The sequence below is a fragment of the Electrophorus electricus genome, chromosome 9, assembly GCF_041902795.1.
Source record: "Electrophorus electricus isolate QZ-2024a chromosome 9, ASM4190279v1, whole genome shotgun sequence".
Classification (NCBI taxonomy): Eukaryota; Metazoa; Chordata; class Actinopteri; order Gymnotiformes; family Gymnotidae; genus Electrophorus; species Electrophorus electricus.
This window is the reverse complement of record NC_137505.1, coordinates 19376290-19398294: the sequence shown is the minus strand read 5'-3', so window position 1 is coordinate 19398294 and position 22005 is coordinate 19376290. Positions and strand designations below refer to the sequence as shown.

Here is a 22005-nt window from a genome sequence, read left to right as displayed (position 1 = left end):
GTTTAAATGAGAATGCTGCATTTAATTATTTTAAAAAGTACATAGTACATTTTAAAAAACATAGAAAAAATGTATCAGGGCAATTTTGATAACATTACACAGATTTAGCAGACAATAACAGTCAAGTACAATATACAAGTTCCTCATTCAGACCATTCAAATGCTTGGTTAATGGATAACAGTGTAGACCCCTGAATGAAGGGGAGTGTGCAAAGGCAAGCTTCACTCACTCATAATGCTGTTTTTCTCTTACTACAAATACATGTCACAACATATCTCCTCTTAAAAATATTTTTGTTGTTACTATCCTTTCATGTTGCAGAAAACACAACTAGTTTAAAAATAGGTTAATTTACGGGTGCACTTTTTTTTGTCAGAGACTAGACAGAAAAAAAGACTAGTCTTTTTTTCCTCTAAACAAAAATGGTGTATTTTCATTCCTGCATCACTGTTTTATGTAGCTAATAGCAAAAATGTTTAATTCAGTACACATGATTTGATATAACAAATAAATAAGTTCTTATACAGTTCATTGTTCAAACTCTAGAACACTTGAAAGTTTCAAGTGTTTCTGTTTTAATTCCCTACAATTTACGATTCCTTGTTGTATTGAGGTTTCTAATCCCTGATTTATCTACCTTTTGTCAATAAATTTGTCCTGTAATTTAGGCTTAGGTGATCTTAAAATAAACATTGAGTTGGTGAAAGTTGACATTGTGCCCTATTGCCCAAAATAACAACAGCGATTCTATAAAGGTTCAAATGGCACTATTACAATGATAAAGTAAAACAATATTTTTTTATATTATTCTGAACAGAATAATATAAAAACTTGTATTAGAATTGTAATTCTAATATAATAGAACGGAACAGAATGATATAAAAACAAATATTACAAAGAGGTCTAAATGATCGCTTGTTTCAAAGCTCTGTAGTAGCCTCTTCTTGTGCCTTCATATTTTTTACATTTTTTCCAAATTTGCCTAAACTATGAGCACAAATATCTATTATCTCTGGTGAAGTAAAAATTATTTAAAAAATGGTTTGGGGGGCGTGAAAAAATGGTTTGCATGGGCAATATGATGGATTATATATACACAATGTTACAGTATTTTGTGTGGATATTATAATGCAAGATACTCAGTTTAATTATTACCTTTATCTTCAATTACAGTTAATGTAATTGCAAATGTCATATCCAAAAACTGTAATATTCATATTTTAATACATATAATTTCATGAAACTCTACAGAGTGGAAGAAATGGTGGAAGCATCAGCATATTGGCAGATTAGATTTTAGGATGTGTCTTGTCTTAAATGTCCTTTAAATCCAGATTTTTGTCTGGGGGGGCAAATTTGTCATTTTGACATATAACCATAATTTATTTGATGGCTTACATCACTTTGAAATCTCAAAAATAAAATGTGGTTTTTAAAGGTTTGCGAAGGTTTCAAAGAAAAACAGTAGTAATAAAATGAATAAGAGACAGATGTGCATGTTGCTTTAAGTTTTAGTCATTTTCTATATACATTTCCTATTCTCATATGGTATTTCCAGCTTTTGCCCAGTGCTAGTACTGTACATAAAATACTGACCAGCACTGAATAGTAGTTTAACATTGACCAAGAACATCTGTAAAAGTGTGGGTTTCTCCTATGAAGGGCATTCTTCTGGGGCTTTGTATAATTCAGCTTATTACTCCAAAGCAATTACAACAAAGGGTTTTATTAGAAATCAGAGCTAAGTGACGTGCCCCTTCTAATATTTTAGCTTAGATCTGGTTTTGTGAAAGAAAAAAATAATGCTCAAACCGTTTAATCACAACACTTTTGCACTGTATAATTCCCATTGATTAAATTATAAATAACATATCTGCAGCACCAACATATTAACATTTACAGCAATCCTACTAACCTTTCCCACAGTGAGATCAAATGTGATGTATCCTTTGGAGGAATTGTGCAGCAGCGCGACATTCACTCTACTCAGCTTGCCTCAACTTCCCCGGACACCTGTAAACACGACCTGATCCGACCTGGCCACCAGGGATCTAGATATCTATCTCCACCGTGTCCGCATCCACCTCGTCGTCAGTGTTCCAGGGCGGGATGGCCGGCGTTTCACTGCTCGCTGCCTGCTCTCGCGGGACTGGGCCCTTGTCTACGGGCCCTTTCACCTCTTCTTGACTGCAGATGGAAAAAAGTAGTAGTGTTAAGCGTTTTGGGGGGGTTTTTTTGTTTGTTTTTAAAGAATGCCGATCATCACATTCAACACATTGAAACGCTTTAAGGTCTACCACGGCACTGTGAAAAAAATATGATGTAGGACTATGGAAATTAAAATAGAACATCTGATACTATATATAAAAGACTATAGTCATTAGAACAACAAAGAATAATTGACCCCAGATGGACAACACAACTGCATATATCATCTTTGGTGCGATCACCTACTTATTTGACGCTTTCCTCACCTCTTCACCTGCTTGTTCCCCTTTGCATCTGCAGAGGGCAGCTGAAACTGCAGATCTGTAAACGCATCATGCATTTGCAATTAAAGCTGCTATGAGTTAGACACTAGACTACGGTCCGTTTGGACCTATCCACAGTAAGTGCAACTTCCCTGCATGTTGGCCTACCTTCCACGGTGGCCTGCCTGACAGACGGTGATCTGGAGCGATTGGTGAGCGACGGCTGCCTGTTTGTGTCAGAGCTGATGAAGGATGCAGCGTCCTCTCCCTCGGCCGTGGCTTGGAGGGACGCTCTGTAGTAGATGAGGGGGATCCAGCACTCCTCCCTGATGTTAATGGTCTGCTCGCCCATGTACCTCTGCAGGTAGCTGTATCTGAGAGGGGAGAGGAGAGGAGGTGCAAGAACATTCCCAGAATTTTCCTTAGCCTGTCCTCTCTGGTTCCACTGTCTGCCTCGCCTGAATCTGGTTATTCCTCCGCAGGACCGTGGGGCACATGTCTCAGAATGAATGACAGAGTCAGAGAAAATATGCATGCAGTTTATTTTCTTCAGACATCAGAGTGAATAGATTAAAAAAGCAGAGATGACAGTCATGTTTAGAGTCATATTTAGAGATGACAGTCATTGTCATGACAATTCTTGGAGGAAAGCCAACTGGTTCAGTGGTTCACGTGAGCTGCAGATCTGCTGATTAGTTTAAAAGACATTCAAGCCTTATTTGTTCTGATGCAAAAGCACCTTAATGCTAAATGCATAGGAAGATATTTATAAGGTCTGTTTCCTTATGCTCATCTGTTATTGGTACTTTTCTATCTGCTCCTACACTTACATTGCAGGAACACATCACCATCATCTCCTGAATCACGAGAGTGCAGCACAGTTTAGCGATTTGCTTACTTAAAAGCACCTGATCCAATGCATCGGTTAATTACCAAGTTCAGGAGGTGTGTTTACAGCACGGAGGAGATTAAACTGTGCTGGGGTCTGACCCTTCGGAACTGGAGGCAGCCGCCCATGACTTACATGGTCTTCTTGTCTGGTTTGAGCAGCTTGTTGGAGAACTCGCTGAGGATGGTGAGATAGGAGATGTACGGAGGCGAGTGCTTCTCGGACTGCTGGACAAAACCCTGGAATACGAACTCAATGCCATCCCTGTGAAAGAAGAACGCCACAACTCTCTGAGTGGAACCCACTCAAATCAGGGCACCTGACACTTTCAGCAAGGGGAGCGCTGGAGGCGCCGGCCGAGCGCCTGGTTATCCCGGCAGTACCTATGGATGGTGGCCAGTGACTCGCGGGATTTGATCCGGTCCCAGCCGAAGGTGAGCGAGAGGCGGCGGGCGAGTTCTTTGATGCTACTGTAGGTCTGCACTCCTGAGCAGCGCGGGGTCCTGCGGTCCTGCTCCTGCTTCAGCCGCAGGTACAGCTGAGCAGAAGAACACACGGGCCTTCACCACTACGCCACGAACCCTTCTCGTCTTGAGTGTCGGAGGCAAAAGCTGGTCTACAGAACGGAGGAGCCGTGGACCATGCCGCGCGTCACATGGTGACGGTGGCAGTCTGGCGGGTGGAGGCCTCGTGCCTGTTGTAGTATGGATACCTGTTGTAGGCAAAGAACTAGGGTGCGCGCACTCTCCATCTTGTCCATCTGCCGGGTCCTGTTCAGTGTCTCTTTGATGATATCACCAAAGTCATTGTAGTACTGCAAAAGAGAAAGAACAGCAGTGAGCTTCACTGACTCCGGACACGGGGTTTCCTAGCCCGGTCCCCAGGGGTGCCTGGACGGCCCAGGTTTTTGCTGGAGCCCGAGCTCCACCACGCTTGAGCGCGCAGGCCTGGGCGCAGTACTGACCTGGCACACGGTACTGACAGCTACAACAATGCATGAGCACACTTAGCAGACCACATATCCACGCAGAGAGGCTCATCTTACAACAAAAGGAAACAGTTGAGGGTTCACAGAGTATAAATCATCACTAGTGCAGACTGAGCCATGGCACACTCTTGGCAGCAGCATGGTGAACTACGTCAGGTCGGGCTGTATGCCGCTCGGCCGCTCCGCTCGGGCCAACGAGTCACCGGTTAAATACTACACGTGATGTCTTCCACAGGGTGCATCATCCACCCTCATCCACCTGAATCAGGTCTGCTGGGCTGTGTTAGATATTTGATACCCTGTTGCCTGACCTGGACTAGACCCTATTAGTGTCGGAACAAGAGCACTGGCCCTCGAGCCCTGACGGCCAGGGAAATTAACCCGCTGTAGCCCCTACTGGATCGGACAAATCCTTGGTAACGGACACCCTGTGAGAGGCTGACGGCTCCTGCGTTAACACTGTCCCAAAGCACCGTGGGAGGGGTTCGACGCCAGCCTTCCGGCTTCTCCGTAGCACACCCAGACAACACCATCCACTGTATCTCCGACCAGCACAACAGCCGCCTTTTACCGCCGCAGGGTTTTCCTTTAGAAACGCGCTCAAGACGGTGTAATTGGTAGTGAAACTGGCAAACGTTCCGAACTGGCAAGGGTTCGCTCAGAGAAGAGAACAGTTGTTGGCGAGCCTTGCAGAAACAGGAAGTTGAGCAAATATGGGGTTACGGTTAGCCGCCAACTTTCTGTCGTTTGCCTGACTTTGAAAACCATCGTTCACTGTGGCAGCTGTGTGCATGCGTGTGTGTGTGAAGGCCTGATCAAGAAGAATGTTGATGAGAGATTGCTGGCTCAGCCAGGGCCAAACCGAACAGGCATTTCAAACAAGTCAGTATGTCAAACACTCTCTCTCTCTCTCTCTCTCTCTCTCTCTCTCTCTCTCTCTCTCTCACACACACACACACACACAGTAGATTCATCTGTCAACTCATAAATTCAAAAGCAAATTGGCGTATTTATGAGTGGAGGATCTTAGTCCGTTCTATAACTAAAACAGTAATGTGCTCCTAGCCATTTGACATTAATCCACAGACCATATCTTTCACTTCCCTAAAGAACCTAAATAACCAGGAAAAGCTGCTGGAATGTGTTATTTCATTCAAATATGAAACAAAGCCCCCTTTTTTTAATTTAACGCCGTATTGAATTCTCATTCAAAACTACACAGCAAATTCCCAGCACTGTGCGCTATTCCCAAGTATTTGCTAATCTTAGCAGACAACTCCAGGACAAGTGGGGTTTCGGGGTGAGGCCACTCAGCCGCCTGGGCGGTACCTTCACGTACTGCTTGAAGACCTCGGCAGCCATGCTCATCTCCAGCACGCCGTGCACTATCAGCTTACAGTAGGCGGTCAGCAGATTCCTCCTCCTGTGCAAGCCCTCCAGCCTGTGTGTGCCACACTCACTCTCACCGCCTGGTGGGGGGGGGGGGGGGGGGGGGGTAAAGGGAGAGGAGAGCCATGCCAGTCCTTAAACCTCATAAGTGAAACGTTGTCCTTAGGTTAGCGAAAGGTAACTGCATTTTCCCCCCAGAAAAGCATGTCTGACTTGGGCTGCTCATGAAGCCATCACTTCATTGAGGAGATTTGTAACACTGTTATGGACACTGAGAAATCATATGGTCAAATTGCTTTTTATTGGGTTATCTTCCAAAAGCCTATATTGTATTTTTAAGGGGTTCGACTCTGGCCAAAACAGTACAAGAGATTCCTGAAATATTCATGGAGCCAGGCAGGTTTGCTATAGTCACTCTTTGTTAATCAAATATCTATTATTTAGTTGGGGTCTCGTGTATTTGTGAAATTCCCTGAAGCAAAACTAAAGCAACACACCTTTCATAATGCAGTAGATATTTTATTTAATGATCTGGTCTTAAGGTGTGTCATGATAATAGCCATCATATGCTATAATTGTAATTCTGTGTAATGTATGTCCTCTACATAGGCTACATTTGTAGTGCAACATTAAATACATATTTAACTTTCAAAAGGAAACATTTTACCAAATATTAACAATGCAAAAAAAAAAAAAAAAAAAAAAAAAAAAACAGGGCTGGTTTTAAAGACCAACTAAAACCTAGATTATCTATCCAAAATCTTTTTTCATTTAGGGCCAGTCCATTAAATTGTATTGCCTATTTTTTCTGTGCAAGTTCTGTTAAAGTAAATTAAAAAGTTCATAAAAATAAGATTAATATTAAAACTAATAAGTTAACAAAAAAGATTGCCCTTGTCAAGTCAAAAATGACAGCAAATGGTGTTAATAGCCGACTTGTCTGTACCAACATACTTATCCCTGTGTAAACCATAGAGGTAGACTGCCATCTGCTGGAAACAGATGGCACTTACTGAACAGTATATCAGAGTTCACTTTAATACTGACCTTTATTAAAAGTGTCCCTGACAACATTTTCGAAAGAAAAAGTCAAAGGAGTTTGTGCTTTGTGAATTTCTAAGACCTTCAAGGAGACATTGCTCAAACATCACATGCCATGTGACTCTGCACCAATATCCGTTTGGGTAACCATTTAAAAAAAAAAAAAAAGTTTCAATAGAGGTTCTCTGCTCAACGCTTGAATGCAACTCCGGAGTGAGCAACGCATCTGCAACAAGGATGTCAGACCTGAGAATGTATGATACGAAAGAGAGAGAGAGCAGGAGAAGGGGGAACAGTACCCCTGCTGCTGTGGCTGTCTGCCTCGGGGCCGGTGAAGACGCGCTCCAGCACAAAGCTGAGCAGGGCCTTCTGGAGGCGGGGCTCAGGTGTGTAGAGGCGGGGAATGCCCGCTGACCCCTCCCACACCTGCAGCCGGTGGCTGTGGGCCACCAGGACGTCACTCAAGCACAGGAACGCCTGCAATGAGAGGACGAACACAGAAACACATGCTGTATACACACACGTGCCAGAGTACAGCATGTACCCCGCAGCAGAGTACAGTGGGGAGCATAAAACCAACTGGTCTGTTGGAAGATATGACTTTAAAAAATTAGGACACTTTAAATTTTAAAATGTAGATTCTATTTTATTTCTCAAAAACAGGTCCCAAAGAATATAAAGAGCATGGCGACAGAGCAATACAATATACGCACACCCTAACCAGAACATTTTAGCATAGGCCTTCATCCCACGTCATCTCCATTAGAGGCAATCGGAGGTGAGCTCTGGCATGGACAGAGAGCCTAATCAAGTCCAGACAGCCCAAAGCAAGAGCCATGGGCCTGTATCAGGAATTATACAATGTGGGTAATTTCACATAACACCTGTGTTTCACACATGAGGCACACTGAATTCCACAGGCTGTTGTTTGTATTGGAGTTCTTTGAGGCCAAGAGCTAGGAGCTGGAGATGTGTGAGGTGAGGGACCGCGACAGAGGCTACTATACCTGCTCTTTCACCAGCTGCTCAGGGTGCGACAGACAACGGTGGCACTTTTCACAAAAGGTTCGTAACTGAGTTCTCTGATGGAGGGCAAATTCCTACATCCACACACACACACACACAAAACCCACTATAAAACAGGTTGTTCTCTGTAGGTGCCATCGGTAGAACTTTTGCAGTCTGAATTTAATTATGTAAAAACTGAAGTCAAAATCAATAACAAGTAAAACTGCTTTCAGCTTCAAATTGCGCAAACAAGCCGAATCATAATGGACTGGATAGCAGCAGTGATGTTTTTGTGCTTGTTTTTTTCCTTGGGGGGCAGGGGAGTGGGGTGATCTGGACACAGCCATGGTGTGTGTGTGTGTGTGTGTGTGTGTGTTTGTGTGTGTGTGTGTGTGTGTGTGTGTGTGTGTGTGTGTGCGTGTTTGTGTGTGTGTGTGTGTTTGTGTGTGTGTGTGTGTGTGTGTTTGTGTGTGTGTGTGTGTGTGTGTGTGTGTGTGTGTGTGTGTGTGTGTGTGTGTGTGTGTGTGTGTGTGTGTGTGCGCGTGCATGCATGCATGTGTTTGTGTATGTGTGCTTGCATGTATGCATGCGTGTGTAATGTAAGTATGCCTCTGTTCCGGCGTGCACGTTTGCATGCGCGTAGGCGCATGCTGTCCGAGGCCGACCTACCCACCACCGCACACTCAGCCAAACGGCTCACTTTAATCGGACAATATCCCAATTTTGAACTCGCCCCCCGCGCTCAGACTCACTCTCATTCCGAGTCAAATGCCACTGACATTAGAATTGCAGATTGGGCCGAAGTCGCAGCTTGGGCCTCAAATTAGAGGCGGCGCTGGCAGTTATTGATGAGGAGGTCGCCGAGCCAACGCGTCTGTTCTGTTGCCGCTCCCCTCCGACGCCGACAGATTTTAATGTTTCTCCCTTACCTACAGCATTCTTAATGGCCATCAATATCTCAGTGCGGAAAGGTTAGGGGTCGGGAAATATGATTACCCCGCGCGCTGCATGGAAACATGGCCTTAATAACCACGCCACATTAGAGATCAGCACAGGACCCTTCACGCAAGAAGGTAGCCATTACGCCCGCTACAATCCATCACCTGAACCTACTTTTCCTAATGGCTCGTGATCAATCACAGGCTACTCCCACCGTTATTAAAATCCACTGGACACAACCCAGGGGGCCTTTGGAGGTATCATGGCAGATATTTCAAATGGGACGCAGCAGGATTAAAGGACATGTTGCTCGTGATGGATCATAGAGGAATTGCGCAGACAGTGAGTCGAGCACACCTGAAACGTTTGCTTAATTCATCACTGGGGACTGAATTCTGCCCCGAGCGTAAACATTAGCAATCCTGTCACTCCGATGGACACCGGCGACAGGGACCTCGCTGCGCTCGGAGAGTTCAAGCGGGAGTGTGCTCGTCCATACCCTGGAGGTGGATCCCTCGCCAAAGGTGTTCAGGCACCACAGGACGCTGCAGCACGCGCACCGCAGGGCCTCGGTGGTGATCTGCAGGTAGCACAGAGAGAAGACTCTGGAACCCTCGTCATGGCACTGCAGAGCTGCCCGGGCGGATGGACGTTTGGAAGTGCTGTTACCTCTAGGGGCAGGCCCCCGTGCCGCGTTTCAGCCAGGAGGAGCTTGGACACCAGCTCACATATCCCCCATTTAGACAGATCCTGAGTGCTAGGACCCAATGTTGTAGACGGAGTTAGAAAGACCCAAGACAACAGCAAGGGCACGTGTCTACCGCAGCACGTCCGACCGCAAATTCACCGATGGACTCTTACTTGTTGAATGTGGTTAGTTTCTTCAGAGTGGACAGAATTTCTTCTTTTTTACCGTCATCTGCTACAAACGCGCCGTCCTAGACATGCAAGAGGAACACTGTGGTCAGACCTGTTAAGTCACCCTTCCCAGGCTGACACACACTGCCCCAAATTCAGAGAGATCCAGACCTATGTGGCTTTAAAATGCAAACGCCCAGGTTCTGCAGGTGCAACGCAGCCAACTCAGCTGAGCTCTGCTGGTACTCACGCTCAGTGTCTCATCTAGGCAGGTCTCCAGCGTGCGGCTCCAGTGCTGGGCAAGCTGCTCTATGGCTGTCACCGCTAGGTGCCGCCAGGGTGAGTCGTTGGCACAGAGCGTCTGGTAGGAGCGGGCGGCTGCTTCCAGCAGCTCTGCCTCTGAGTGTCTGTCCACTGCAGCCTTCAGCCCTGTCAGCAACGCCTGCACGGCCTAATGCCACACAAAGCACTGTCATACTCTCACCAGCAGGGGGTGCTCTACAGAGACCGCTATCATATTTCTGAAGGGGCCTCAATACAGGAGAGCTAGACAAAGACTATTATTTTAATGACAGAGCTATAATGCATGAACTGCATGAGTCGACGTATGAACACAACTTTCTGCTATGAGTCTGCAAAGGTGGGCAAGTACTATCAAAGATAAAACGATCCATAAATATGATGAACACTGAAGAAACTACTGCTACATCTGCAGATAGCAAACTTGCCTCACCTCTGAGTATTCACCCCCACCACAGGTGTCCATGTGGAAGTACTGAGGTATTCTGAGGAAAGGGGTCAGTTTCTTGGCATCTTCTATATACTGCAAATGAAAGACAGATGAACACTCCCACCACGCCAGAAACAGTAGAGTACAAGAGATTGATAAGCAAATGGTCAGGTCATTCCTCACCTTGGATATCAGCTCAGGTAGCACCTTAAGGAAATGTTCTGTAAGTTTTGTACAGTCCTCGGTCTGAGGTCTTTTCTCTTTAGTACCAATTACCTTAAAAGAGGCACGCAGACAATCAGTCTTCCCCACACACAGAGGAACTCTGGATGACATGGGGTTCATTACTGGAAACGCACATGGCAATTAGCCCAATGCACTTCTAAAATACAAGTCCACAAACGTAACACACTCCACCTGTGATGATCACCTGGGCACCATTTAGGAATTAAAGTAGATGTCAAGAAAATATTTTGATTGGGCATGATGACATTTCAAAAATATAAATATTTTCAACTGTGCAACAATAACAATTTACTGCAGCTAATGGCCAGGGCACAAAAATACTACAACCTGGATGTTGCCTGTTTACTGATATGAAGCAGGCAGCACCAGGTCGATAAACATGAAATCATGGCAATGGCAATCTAACAGTCCCTGCTGTGTCCCCTGGTCTGTGTGCGTGGTGGAGCTGGTAAAGCTGGAAGTCCTCCAGATGAAGGCGAGCAAAGCCAACCTTCTTGCCTGAGCTTCTCCCCACTAGTGGAGGTCCCTCTGCAGCCTGTCTCACTGACGCCACAAGGACCTCAATGACCACAGCCTCCTCGTCGCTGCTCAAAGCTGTGGAGCGCGCACACGCACATGCGCACGCACAAGCGCACGCACACGCGCACGCACACACACACACACACACCAGAGGAGAGGGAAAACATTCTAATATGGGCTCTTAAGGAGTGTGGTAGAAGACCGGTGCAGGCGTGATGTGAGAGAACAGGTACTAGCCTTGCTCCTGTACAGAGGCCTGGCTTGTGAGTAGAGAGGTCAGGGAAGCCCAGTCCTTCAGAAGAGCACCACCGCAGTCCCACAGGCTGTCCACCAGATACAGCACGTGCTGGTGCAGCTGCAGCATGGGACCATGGCACCAGCACGCACACATGCACGAGCACCCGCAAAGTAGACTTATATCCGGTGTTAAGGTAATTCCCTGTCTGTATGTCGGTGGATATCTATAAACACTCTATGGACACATCCAGATCAGTTTCTATTCTAGTCTGCCTTAGCATCTCCCTAGGCAACATCTCTGGTTGGAAGGTGATATGTTAAGGCGTTCGTCTCAAAACTCAGTTTTTGGTTCACTTTGTGGCAGTCTAGACATGGGTATGTCCCTCCTAATAGCAGACATAGAAACTATATCAAGTAGAAATTCCACAGCGATGCAGGAATTGTCCAAGGAACAATTCAGACATTAATTGTTCTTGAGCAACTCGCTTAACGTGTGGAGCTCAAAGGCGTTGTTTGTTCCCTCACGCACTACCTGGTTCTCAGTGTAGAAGTGGGTGAGAGCTCGGATCCTGGCCAGGGTCAGCGCCCTGCTTCTGTCCTCCTCTGTCACCTCCTCTCTGAGCTGAGGCACAGCGGGGTCACTGAGGAGTCTGAGACAACATTGTATAACTCTATGAGCAGAAATAACTCTTAATGCATCTTATCATGTGTGATTACTGAAAAACACAAAATAGACGCTACTGTTTGACTTGAGTGCAATGAGATCTGTATATGGATCCAGAATCCTACTTGTGACAGTGTATAAGTTGTTTCTGTGTGGCTGGCATGTTACAGTGGCTTTTGCAGCTGCAATTACTTGGTATAGAGGAACTCTCCCGCGGTAGCTGCGAGTGGCCGATGGGAAGCGTAAACAAACTGCAGCATGTGCTCGTGGTCATCCTGGCTCAGTGCGTCGTCACATGACCTGCCAAAATGGGAGGTAGGACAGGTGCAGTATTTGCCACTAGCCATACTGAGGGCAGTCGTACAACAAAGCGTCGTTTGGACAGCTGGGTTGCCTCATGAGAACCAGGTACTATGTGAGGCAGGATGGCCTCCTGAGAACTGTAGGGTGGAGGGAGAGAGCGATGGAGACTCACTGGGAGATGACCATCAGCAGCCTCATGGCCTGCACTGCTACCTCGTGGTCCTTGTCCAGTGTCATGGAGACGATCCTCTCCTGCAGACAAAAAAACAACCCAGAGTCCCTCTCACGAACCGACAGCATCCTCTAAACACTAACTATCCTCTCTGAGAGCAATCTCATGGAAAAGTACACAATTTAGCCTTGTTAGGGCTACTCCTCAGTACTTAACGAGATCTTAAATCTGAATTTTGCCAATCTGCTGGCCTCTAAAGGCTTTCTGGGTAAATGAAGTGGTGCGGAGGTGCCTAGCCCCTGAAGAAGGTTCCAGGCTCTGTGCGGGAGATGCTGAGCTTCAGGCACACCTGAGGGGGGCTCCACCAGCTGTCAGTCCAGCATCGGTCACGACCGGCCTCCTCCACCGGCCCACCGGGGCCGACGCTCGCTGACTTTAATACCCAACCTTCTGCACAGGCTGAAACTTTTACTTATTTTGACGCAGTTTGGGAAAGCCTGATGCATGTTTTCCACTGCGGCTGAAGGCGGTGCAATCACACCTCCCACAATGTTGACAGGGACTGGGCTAACGGGCAACATCTCACTGGACGGGAAGCTCATTTCAGTATCTGTAAACAATGCCTAATGATTTGGGGAACATAGAAGCAAGTGGTACCTTAAATCTGCTGGTGAAGAGGTCCATTCTGGAGCTGAGCTGAACGTCCTGGTACAGTGCCTGCAGACCTAGCACACACCTCAAACGTACGTCAGGTTGCTATTAAAACAAGCAACAAAATAAGTCACTTTCCCAAGCACTCAAAAATCTGTTTACACATGATAAGTTGTTTTTAATAACAAAGCAAGCACACATATGTCACTAGTAAATCTTCAGAAATGCAGGGTAATACATTTCTATACATTCACTGAAACTATATTCATCCAGAAGAAATGGGAGCAAAAACTGGACCTGAAGACTCCACCAGGAAAGCACCTTCTGTAAATGCCAAGACAGTTATTACAGGAGTACAGAGTAATACGTGCACAGAAACTAGTCAGGTTTCATCAAGGAAACGCACCTTATCATACATCATCCATCCTACATATTTTAGGTAAGTGTCATTCAGAAACACTGGACTGTACAGTTTCATCCATATGGTCAACTCCTCCATACAGATAGCCCTGATCTCAGGTATCACATCTCTGCCAATCCAGGAAAAGCATAGAAGAGCTTTGTTAAAGTGGTACACCAGGGGGAGGAAAAAGTAAAGTACAGACAGAAACAGCCAATGATGAAATTACCTGTATCTTTTGAGAAATACTCCCTTAAAGAGAGCGTCCATCATGTCCTCTGTTTCAAGCTTTCTGTCCTGCAACTGAAAAACCAGTAAAAAGAAACCAAAAAAAAAGTTCAGGAATGGTGAGGAGAGTCCATCTCAAATTCTGTATACACAAGAAGAGAACTCCTGTTCTATTTATGAAATACACCTATTCTGCTGACTGTTCAGCTCTTACATTTACAGCATTTACCTGTCACTTTTATCAAAAGTGACTTATAATTATGACTGAACACAACTTGAGGTTAAGGGCCTTGCTCAGGGGCCCAACAGCGGCAACCGGGAGTGTCAGGGCTTGAACTGGCAACCTTCTCATTACTAGTCAAATACCTTAAACACTGAGCCACCATGCCATGCTCTGACTGTGAAAAATGTATCTCACCACAGCTTTTGGAAATTACTAATCAATTTCAAAAATGGGGAAAAAAGAACTTCCTGTCAAAGCAAGGGAAGCAGAGAGTAGCCAGATGGGTTCCTGCCCCCACCTCAGTGATTTTCCTCTGGATCTTCTCCAGTTGTGACGAAGCTCGCTTCCTGGACGCCTTGGCCGTCTCGACCTCGTACAGCCTCTGGTTGTTGTCCACACCAACACTCAGGCTGAGGGCCACATTCACCAGCGCGCTGAGCAGCTTCACCGCTGTCGGACGCACAGAAGAGAACAGCGTGAGCCACGATAACCAGCTCGCCGCTGCCGCCGCGGCCCATTCCCCCCAGCCTCCTCCCGCGAGGGGTGGAGGTGTATGGCCCAGTTACCTGCCAGCGTGCAGGTGTGTCTGAAGGCACGCACGCACGAAGCTGAGAGCTCCGTCAGCAGGGAGATGAGGGTGTTCAAGAGGTAGTTGTCGAAGATGACGTTGTACTGGCACTGAGAGATGAGCACCTGGACAAAGTCACAGAAGTGCATGCGGAACCTCTTCCAATACATGCCAGACATGACGAGAGGGTACTCGCCACTGTCCTGGGAAAGTCAGGATGGAAAGGATGGGCATTTAGGATACTTCTGCGCACTCAAAAAAACATTCAAAAAAACACCATGGCCTCAGAAGAAAGGTCAGTTTTATACACACCATGTCCATGGGCCAGGTGACAGTGAGAATCCATGGGAATGCCAAGAATTTCTTGTACTGTAAACCTGAGCTCTGTAATTTGTAATACAAAGACCTGTCACACTTCACAAAACACAAAGGAACATAAAGCCACATGAAAGTATGAGGGTTCTTTGGAAATTAGATAATACTGCAACGTTCCGAGCATGAGCAGAGGCGGATGCAGTATGGTGAATGCAGTTTAACAGAGAACACGGGTAGTCCGCAGTCGTAATCCGCAGAACATAAGCAAAGGTTGTAAATCCATAAGGGCACTCAATGAGGCATCCAAAACAGACAGAGAACAGGCAGAGGGCAAGTCAACAAGGGGAAACACATGACACAAACAGCTCACAGACGTAACTCGGACGAGACTTCACAGAGGCTGCATACAAACACGGGGATTAGAACTGAGGACTAACAAGATCCAGGTGAAGGTAATAGAACTAACCAGGAGGCACAACAGAATGAAACCGATACAAGGAATCACGAGGAAGCAAAAGCAGGAAGCAATTAAATATAGTGCCGTTGCCGTGGGAACCGCGACGCCAGGGAGGGGACACACACCTCATCCAGATCCTCCACCATCTTGCTCATGACATCACTGTCTTCCTTGCTCTGAAACATCTCAGCGGTTACTACCCCTAGAGAAAGGAGCATTTAAACTATTACTCAGTAAATAAGACAAATTTATTTTTAAAAATGGGTTACGTATAATAATTATTACTGTCAATGATCTTTAAATGGTTTGCCTTTGCATCCTGAACACTGGATAAAGAAGCTGATGAGGTCAAGCAGGGCCGGTTCTCTGTCCGTTATATAAGCCTCAATCCAGTCATCCACCACAGCCTTTTAAGGGTGTTCAGAACAGACATAAATACTTCAATCAACCTTGCCTCCAAACCATCCATATTCAACATCCCACAAAGCAAGAGAAAGTGAATAGCTGGTAGGCTGGGATTTTTACAAAGTATTCCAACCTGTGTAGTCAAAAGGCAAGTGCTTATGTCCGAACTGGATCAGAGGCGCATACCTGTATGGCACTCCTCCCCATGGAAACCACCTCAAACAAGGTGACCGCCTCCACATCTGTGCTTTTGACCCGCTCATTCTCTGGCCTGGCCTTGGGGTGCTTGCGCTTAGCATTCTCCGAGCCATCTCTGGCTTTTCTCTTTCCTCTCTAGATGTTTGAAATGCTCACAGGGTAAATCAACACTACAAACAGCAACAAAGCTGTCAGGCATGAGGTATGTGTAATAAAACTGCCTGTTATCTATCAAAACATGTCAGTCTTCGCATTTTATGGAAATGTTTAGCATAAAAAGACGATGAGGGATTATGTCATTTACTTGGTGTTGTACTTATTTTTAGATGTGAAACAACCTCTTGTAACTCATTCACGTTTAGAGTAAATATACAATTCTCCACAAGGGGGAGCCTTGGTGCTTCACATCAGTAACACTATGTATCCACGTTAGAGTAGTTTTGTAATAAGCTGGAGGAAAACACGAGTAAAATGGTGTTGTATTACGTCTTACCACATTTTTCTGTCTATTTTCATTTCTCACGCCAGCTGTATTATTCGCAGGTGTGCCAGAAGAAACGTCTACAACGGAGTTCTCTCTTCAAAACATGATAAAACGATATTGTTAATTACTGTTAATTATCATTGTTAGTTTGGATTATCAATGCAGTGGTCGCTGTGTCTCTCGTATGCCAGGTCTTACTTTTGCACTGATCTGGAGAGCAATGTTGGTTCTGCTATCATCTCTTCTCACATAATTTTGTGGCAACACGTTCTGGTTTTCACGTTTCGCTGCAAAAAGAATTTTTACAAATGTACTAAGCAATCAAGTCAGATTTTTACTCAATAATACCGTTTCGCCCTCATAGTTCATTCTGTGCTATAACTGTAGACTTTACATTATAACTGGTGTGATAACTTGTTACATTGTTCTGCAGTAATCTAAAGTCTGTTACACTCACTACATGGCCAGAGGTATGTGGACGCCTGACCATGAGTACCTTCACTGAGGATAACACCTTATGGACTTGTTTTCTGTCCTATTCCTTGCTCTCTAATGTGTATAGTGATCTTAGGCCTGTATGCAGCTGCTCGACCATGAAAGCCCAGGTCATGAAGCTCCCGGCACACATTTCTTGTGCAAATGCTGATTCCAGAGGCGGTTTGCAGCTGTGTAGTGATGCAACAGCGGATTTGACGTGCTAGAGACGGAGAGTTTGCGTGTTCTCCCACTTCGCAGTTAAGATGCTGTCGCTATGAGGCCTTACTGGGAACATTTCGGATTTGTAGACGTGACTAGACTATCGCTAGTAAACTCACACATAAGACAAAGCTCAGACACAAAGAAGAGAAACCCGGCCATCAAAATAAGCGAAACCTCTCAGCACGGTGCCATTGGTTAGACATGCGTCCGTAAAATGAAACCCAGAGCTCGATTGGGCGCTGCAAGCATCACTCAGGATTTGCTTTTCTCTCCCCCCCCCTTATATTCGCAGGCTCCTACGTTAACTCCATAAACAACAGTCCACCGACGAGGTCTTAGATCCCGGCTATGTACATATTCCCCACTAACAGGAGAGGAGCGTCGCTTTACTCCCGGGTGCCATTACTCTGCGGTTTAATGCTGTAAATACTCGCCTGAATGGTTACGGGATGTCCTGACATTTCCATTTCGCCAATTCAATGGCTAAGTCTCTTTTTAAAGATCTATTCAGTCAGCACATGAACCGAGATGCAACATAGTGATATTCTTACCATTGGACGACGTCACTGGGTTTTGAGAATTTATGATCAATAATATGGAAACATGGGTGAGCGGTGAGTGTTGTGCGCCATCCGGCGGTCCCCTTGAACAAAGCTATTACGTGCCGTACGTCAACACGTCACTCCGCAAAACTGTACAACAGAGAGCTTTTGTCTAAGGCGGTATCTGTTGTGATTATTGTAACACTAAAATGTACAAGAAAATCTTCTCTTTTTTTCACGACGCTATCAAATTTTCATTTTCTATACATATCGAATTTATAATTTCATAATTTATGAAAATTGATTCATGCTAATTTCATCCATTCTCGAGGTAGCAGTCTAAAAAAGAGTGCGGCTCTGGTGTACAGTAAAGACTTTTATTCGTATTCCAAGTGACTTCACTGAATACTGTTAGCACCATGAGTCATACAGAATAACCAAATGGAAGTGAAATAAATATATTCAATATTAGTAAACATTAATCTTGCTTATAACGTCTCGTTCTCGTAGTCTGCGTTGTGCTGCTGTTGATTTTTGCTTCTACTTTATTTCATTTTTATGACGGATGCGCCTTTGCTGAGCCTGGTCCTGCAAACATTCATCTGGTCTGGTTCAGTGCCGTTAATTAGTAGGCTTGCATGAAACCAGTAATATTTGCTTATTAAACCACAGTGGTCATCGTGGTATGCTCGCTCATCGGGTGCACACATCATTCCTTGGGCTGTCGCAGTGTATTTCTAAAAATGCTGCCAGTCACCTGCAAAAATTTGGCAGTACAGATGAATGCCATGGCATCAATTCCACAGACTAGTTTTGTCAGGACAGCTTAGAGACAAAGGCCATGACTGGGCTGAGTTCTTCAGTGAGTTGTCCGGCGAGTGAAGACACTGCTGATATTATGCTGTGTGTTAACCGTGATACCCTGTAAAAATTAAAGTAATTACCTGTAAAGAACTGCAGCTTAATGACGTGGTAATACATATTAGCAGTCGTCAGAGCATCATCAACTATGAGTGTTTCTTTTGACATAAATAGACCATGCATGGGACAAATTGGAAAATATATTGCACCTGCAGTTTTAAGCTCGTTTTTGAACGATTTGTACTTGTTCACCTTAACACTAGTTATCTGAAATTGTACACATAACACAATGATCATTCAGGATTCAAACTGAAGCAGACACTTGGGACAAGACATCCATTCACATCCAGGCTTATTTGTCCATCATTTAGGTTCCATTTGAGCTCATCTAATACAGAAGATAATGTAAAAAAAAATAATAATAATAAAATAAAATAAAAAAAGTTTTTTAAAAATTAAAAAAAACATAAAACGCCTTTGATTTTTTTGGGGTGTATAATGTGTCTATTGATGCTGGAGATTCAGTTTCACTCATGCTCTACATTTCCTGATTCACCAGGGTGTTGTCTAATAAATTGAACAGTTTTGAGCATATACATGAAATGACTACGCAAAGAAGCGAGCACGCAATTAAACAACTTTACTAACACTCTATATACCATTTAAACATGTCACGCAGTTGCTTTGATGGTAATTAAATTTTCTACAACATCTGAAGTTATCATATACTGGAAGCATGTTTTAAAAGGCCATTTAGAAGGCCAGGGCACGATTGTTAGAAATTTACCAGAAAAGCACGGGCTATTCAGTGTAGGATTTATGGCGAACGGATGCATGTAGACGGCTGAAAATCGGCATGCAGGTACTTGTATTAGTCCTAAGAAATGCTATGTTGATAAATGTACTGTACTTTAAGAATATTCGATGCTATCAAGTGATTTATTTGAGTATGCAAGTTTAGGCCCACCGGTGAGCCCGCTAGGGGGCGTTACTGCATGGACAATTTAACAAACTTACCAGCTGAGGTATTGGTCTGGTAACTGGGGTTCTTGCTGGGCCCCTTCCTCTATTATCAAAGAAATCTTCATCTGCTTAAAGTTGGCCTCAATGTCCCTCTTTATACTAGACAGTGGCAGTATGTCTTTGAGACAGCTGAGCACTTGCTGCAACAAAACATACGGTATGCAAATATGGCCCATGAAGTGCAAACGATAAATACAACATCCTGACCTTACTGGAAACCTGACCTGTGCATATGGCATAAAAATATTAATAAAGTGATACATAACGAAGAGCTTATTACTACAAGCACAGCATTGTATTCAAGAAAAATAATGTGACAAACGGAAATCAGCATGTAATGTGAGCAGACTAATAAAACTCATGGGAACTGGCTGTTTGAGCTACAAGTGTACAGCTGAACTCACGTATATAACAGCAAGCTGATGGGGGATGTATTTGTGGCTTCCTAAGTGTTTCACGTCGTCCTCCAGCTGCTGACTCAGAACCAGCAACTGATTCAGCCTCCCGAGGTGAGGGAGATACCCTGCAGCCACGACCATAGTAGGTAACCAAGCCTCAGGACACGGCACAAAGCCCCATGTGTGTTTTTCAATTTCCTCTCTAGATGCCCGAGCTAAAGCAGCCCCTTACCGTCCAGCGGTGGCGTCTCCAGCATGTCCACGGGGCTGCCGTGGATGATGTAAACCTCTACTCGAGGGAACATGACAGATAGTCCAGCGATGTCCAGATAGTCCTGATGGAAAAGGGGATTTAGTCCAAATAGTTTACAGCAAAGTGGAACATTCACACGTTCAGCAATTATTAGAAGGGTTTATGTGACTAATTCTGCTACCTCCAGGAGGGGTGCCGGTTTAGGCAGGTGTTCGAGGTTTTGGTTCATCTGATCTATAATTTCAGCTCCTGTGTTCACAGAATCAGGAATACAGCACATTTGCAGTCAGACATATTTATAAGATGCAATACCAATATTTCTATAAGCTACCAATCACAGGATTACACACACAATTATTTGTATGAAGATTACCTTGTTTTTGAAAAGAATCTGATTCTTCAGGACTCCTGTCCTGCTTTAGCTGCCCCTGAAACTAACACAGGTAGGTTAGACTGTGGCAACTGGGCTGCTATTGTCTGAATCAGACACGATTCTGTTTTACCTGGTAGACCTGAGCCCTTATGAGGAGGTCCATCTGACTGCAAAGACAGAGCATCTCCAGTGCCACCTGCTCAGGGCTCAGGTGGATCGGCATCAGGGGCTTTTTCACGTATAGTTCAACTGGACACACACACAAAAAAAAGAAATATGCTCAGGTGAGCCACCTCAACGATACCTGCAATTTTACAATCGAACTTCTTAAGTGAGGGACGTCATCAAACGATGTATATTAATTAATATATTACCTATTTAATCTCGCGCCATAAGCTCTGCAGACAGAAATCAAAACGCAACTAAGAGAGATGAACACGTACCTTTGAAATGATCATTGTAACCACATGGCTGGCAAAGTGGTTCCGTTAAACTGACAGCTGCCATGCTTGGAGCTGCGACACGACCCGGCTGCAGCGTTTTGTTCTATTTATAAGGGATTCTTAAGCGCATCCCTCGAATGCAAACGCCTTCCGCGGCTATGATCTGTTCGACGGATTTTTAATTCATTAATTAATTTATTTTTTGCTCTCTACGCCAAACGTATCCTTTTCCCAATATAACCTATTTCCCACAACAGCCTACTTTTAGTGGGATTTTATGTCAGCCTCATCCGATCCGTGAATGTCGAAGTCCTGGTCCGTATGACGTAATCACCTAAAAGCGTACAGTTCGGGATTTCCAGTGCAGTTAGGAGAGCTTTGGTCCTCCAAGCACCGTGAACACACCCTTTCCAAACGAAAAAGATACGTAGGTATCATCCGCAAGGCGATTCATGGGGAAATGTGTAATAACTATGTTTTTATTATTATTATTATTATTATTATTATTATTATTATTATTATTATTATTATTATTAATAATAATAATAATCATCATCATCATCATCATCATCATCATCATCATCATAATTGTAGTAGTGGTAATAAACAGTAATAAAGGTTACATTTTACAAGATAATTTAAAAAATTGTAAACTGTAACAATAGGCCTAGTAAATTAAGTACATTTTATTTAACTATTTTTAAATAAATTATATACATTATATAAAGGAACCCTGAGTAAGGGAGGCAAATAAAACATTTGCTGTTTTTATCTAACATGTAAACTAGGCAACATGCAGCAGATAGCCTACTGTAAATTAGCTGGTGTTATTCTTCCAAGTTTTTCCCCCACAGAATTCAGAGTATCTGAGTCTGGTTTGTGAATAAGACAAATGAAGCTCTGTCTATATGTGCAATTATCAAAAGGGATATCTGGAAGATCGCTATCAAATTGTTCGTGGCAAGGGATCCACTGCAGTCTGTGCATCTACAAGGTTTCTAATAAAGGAATATCAGGAATGAGAAAAGA

At 44.5% G+C, this 22005-nt stretch overlaps 2 protein-coding genes across 8 annotated transcripts; both read right to left on the bottom strand.

Moving 5' to 3' along the window:
• Position 1: 1 nt before the first annotated feature.
• Positions 2–17763, bottom strand: si:ch211-269e2.1 (cohesin subunit SA-2). Of its 6 annotated transcripts, none has more exons than XM_035522766.2 (32): positions 17635–17763; positions 16583–16671; positions 16394–16478; positions 15889–16035; positions 15608–15704; positions 15423–15499; positions 14838–14909; positions 14524–14728; positions 14256–14407; positions 13736–13809; positions 13513–13636; positions 13113–13211; positions 12456–12535; positions 12173–12280; positions 11849–11966; positions 11317–11434; positions 11051–11154; positions 10498–10590; positions 10318–10407; positions 9835–10035; positions 9588–9664; positions 9396–9483; positions 9226–9306; positions 7787–7879; positions 7079–7256; positions 5679–5818; positions 4074–4175; positions 3745–3899; positions 3497–3625; positions 2641–2846; positions 2476–2530; positions 2–2188 (listed from the first exon to the last, which is right to left on the bottom strand). In XM_035522766.2, exons 2-32 carry the CDS (start codon positions 16621–16623, stop codon positions 2053–2055), a joined length of 3525 nt encoding a protein of 1174 aa, XP_035378659.2. In that variant the 5' UTR covers positions 16624–16671; positions 17635–17763; the 3' UTR covers positions 2–2052. The 6 variants fall into 6 exon arrangements, with proteins under 6 accessions (XP_035378659.2, XP_081576595.1, XP_081576596.1 ...); XM_081720468.1 differs by having other exon boundaries at positions 2048–2188; positions 2456–2530; XM_081720469.1 differs by lacking the exons at positions 11051–11154; positions 11317–11434.
• Positions 17764–17990: 227 nt separating this feature from the next.
• Positions 17991–21312, bottom strand: si:ch211-218d20.15 (uncharacterized). Of its 2 annotated transcripts, none has more exons than XM_027032698.3 (8): positions 20977–21312; positions 20664–20782; positions 20534–20594; positions 20342–20409; positions 20140–20242; positions 19914–20032; positions 19504–19649; positions 17991–18547 (listed from the first exon to the last, which is right to left on the bottom strand). In XM_027032698.3, exons 1-8 carry the CDS (start codon positions 21038–21040, stop codon positions 18442–18444), a joined length of 786 nt encoding a protein of 261 aa, XP_026888499.2. In that variant the 5' UTR covers positions 21041–21312; the 3' UTR covers positions 17991–18441. The 2 variants fall into 2 exon arrangements, with proteins under 2 accessions (XP_026888499.2, XP_081576600.1); XM_081720474.1 differs by having other exon boundaries at positions 20534–20588.
• Between the last annotated feature and the right edge of the window lie 693 nt (positions 21313–22005).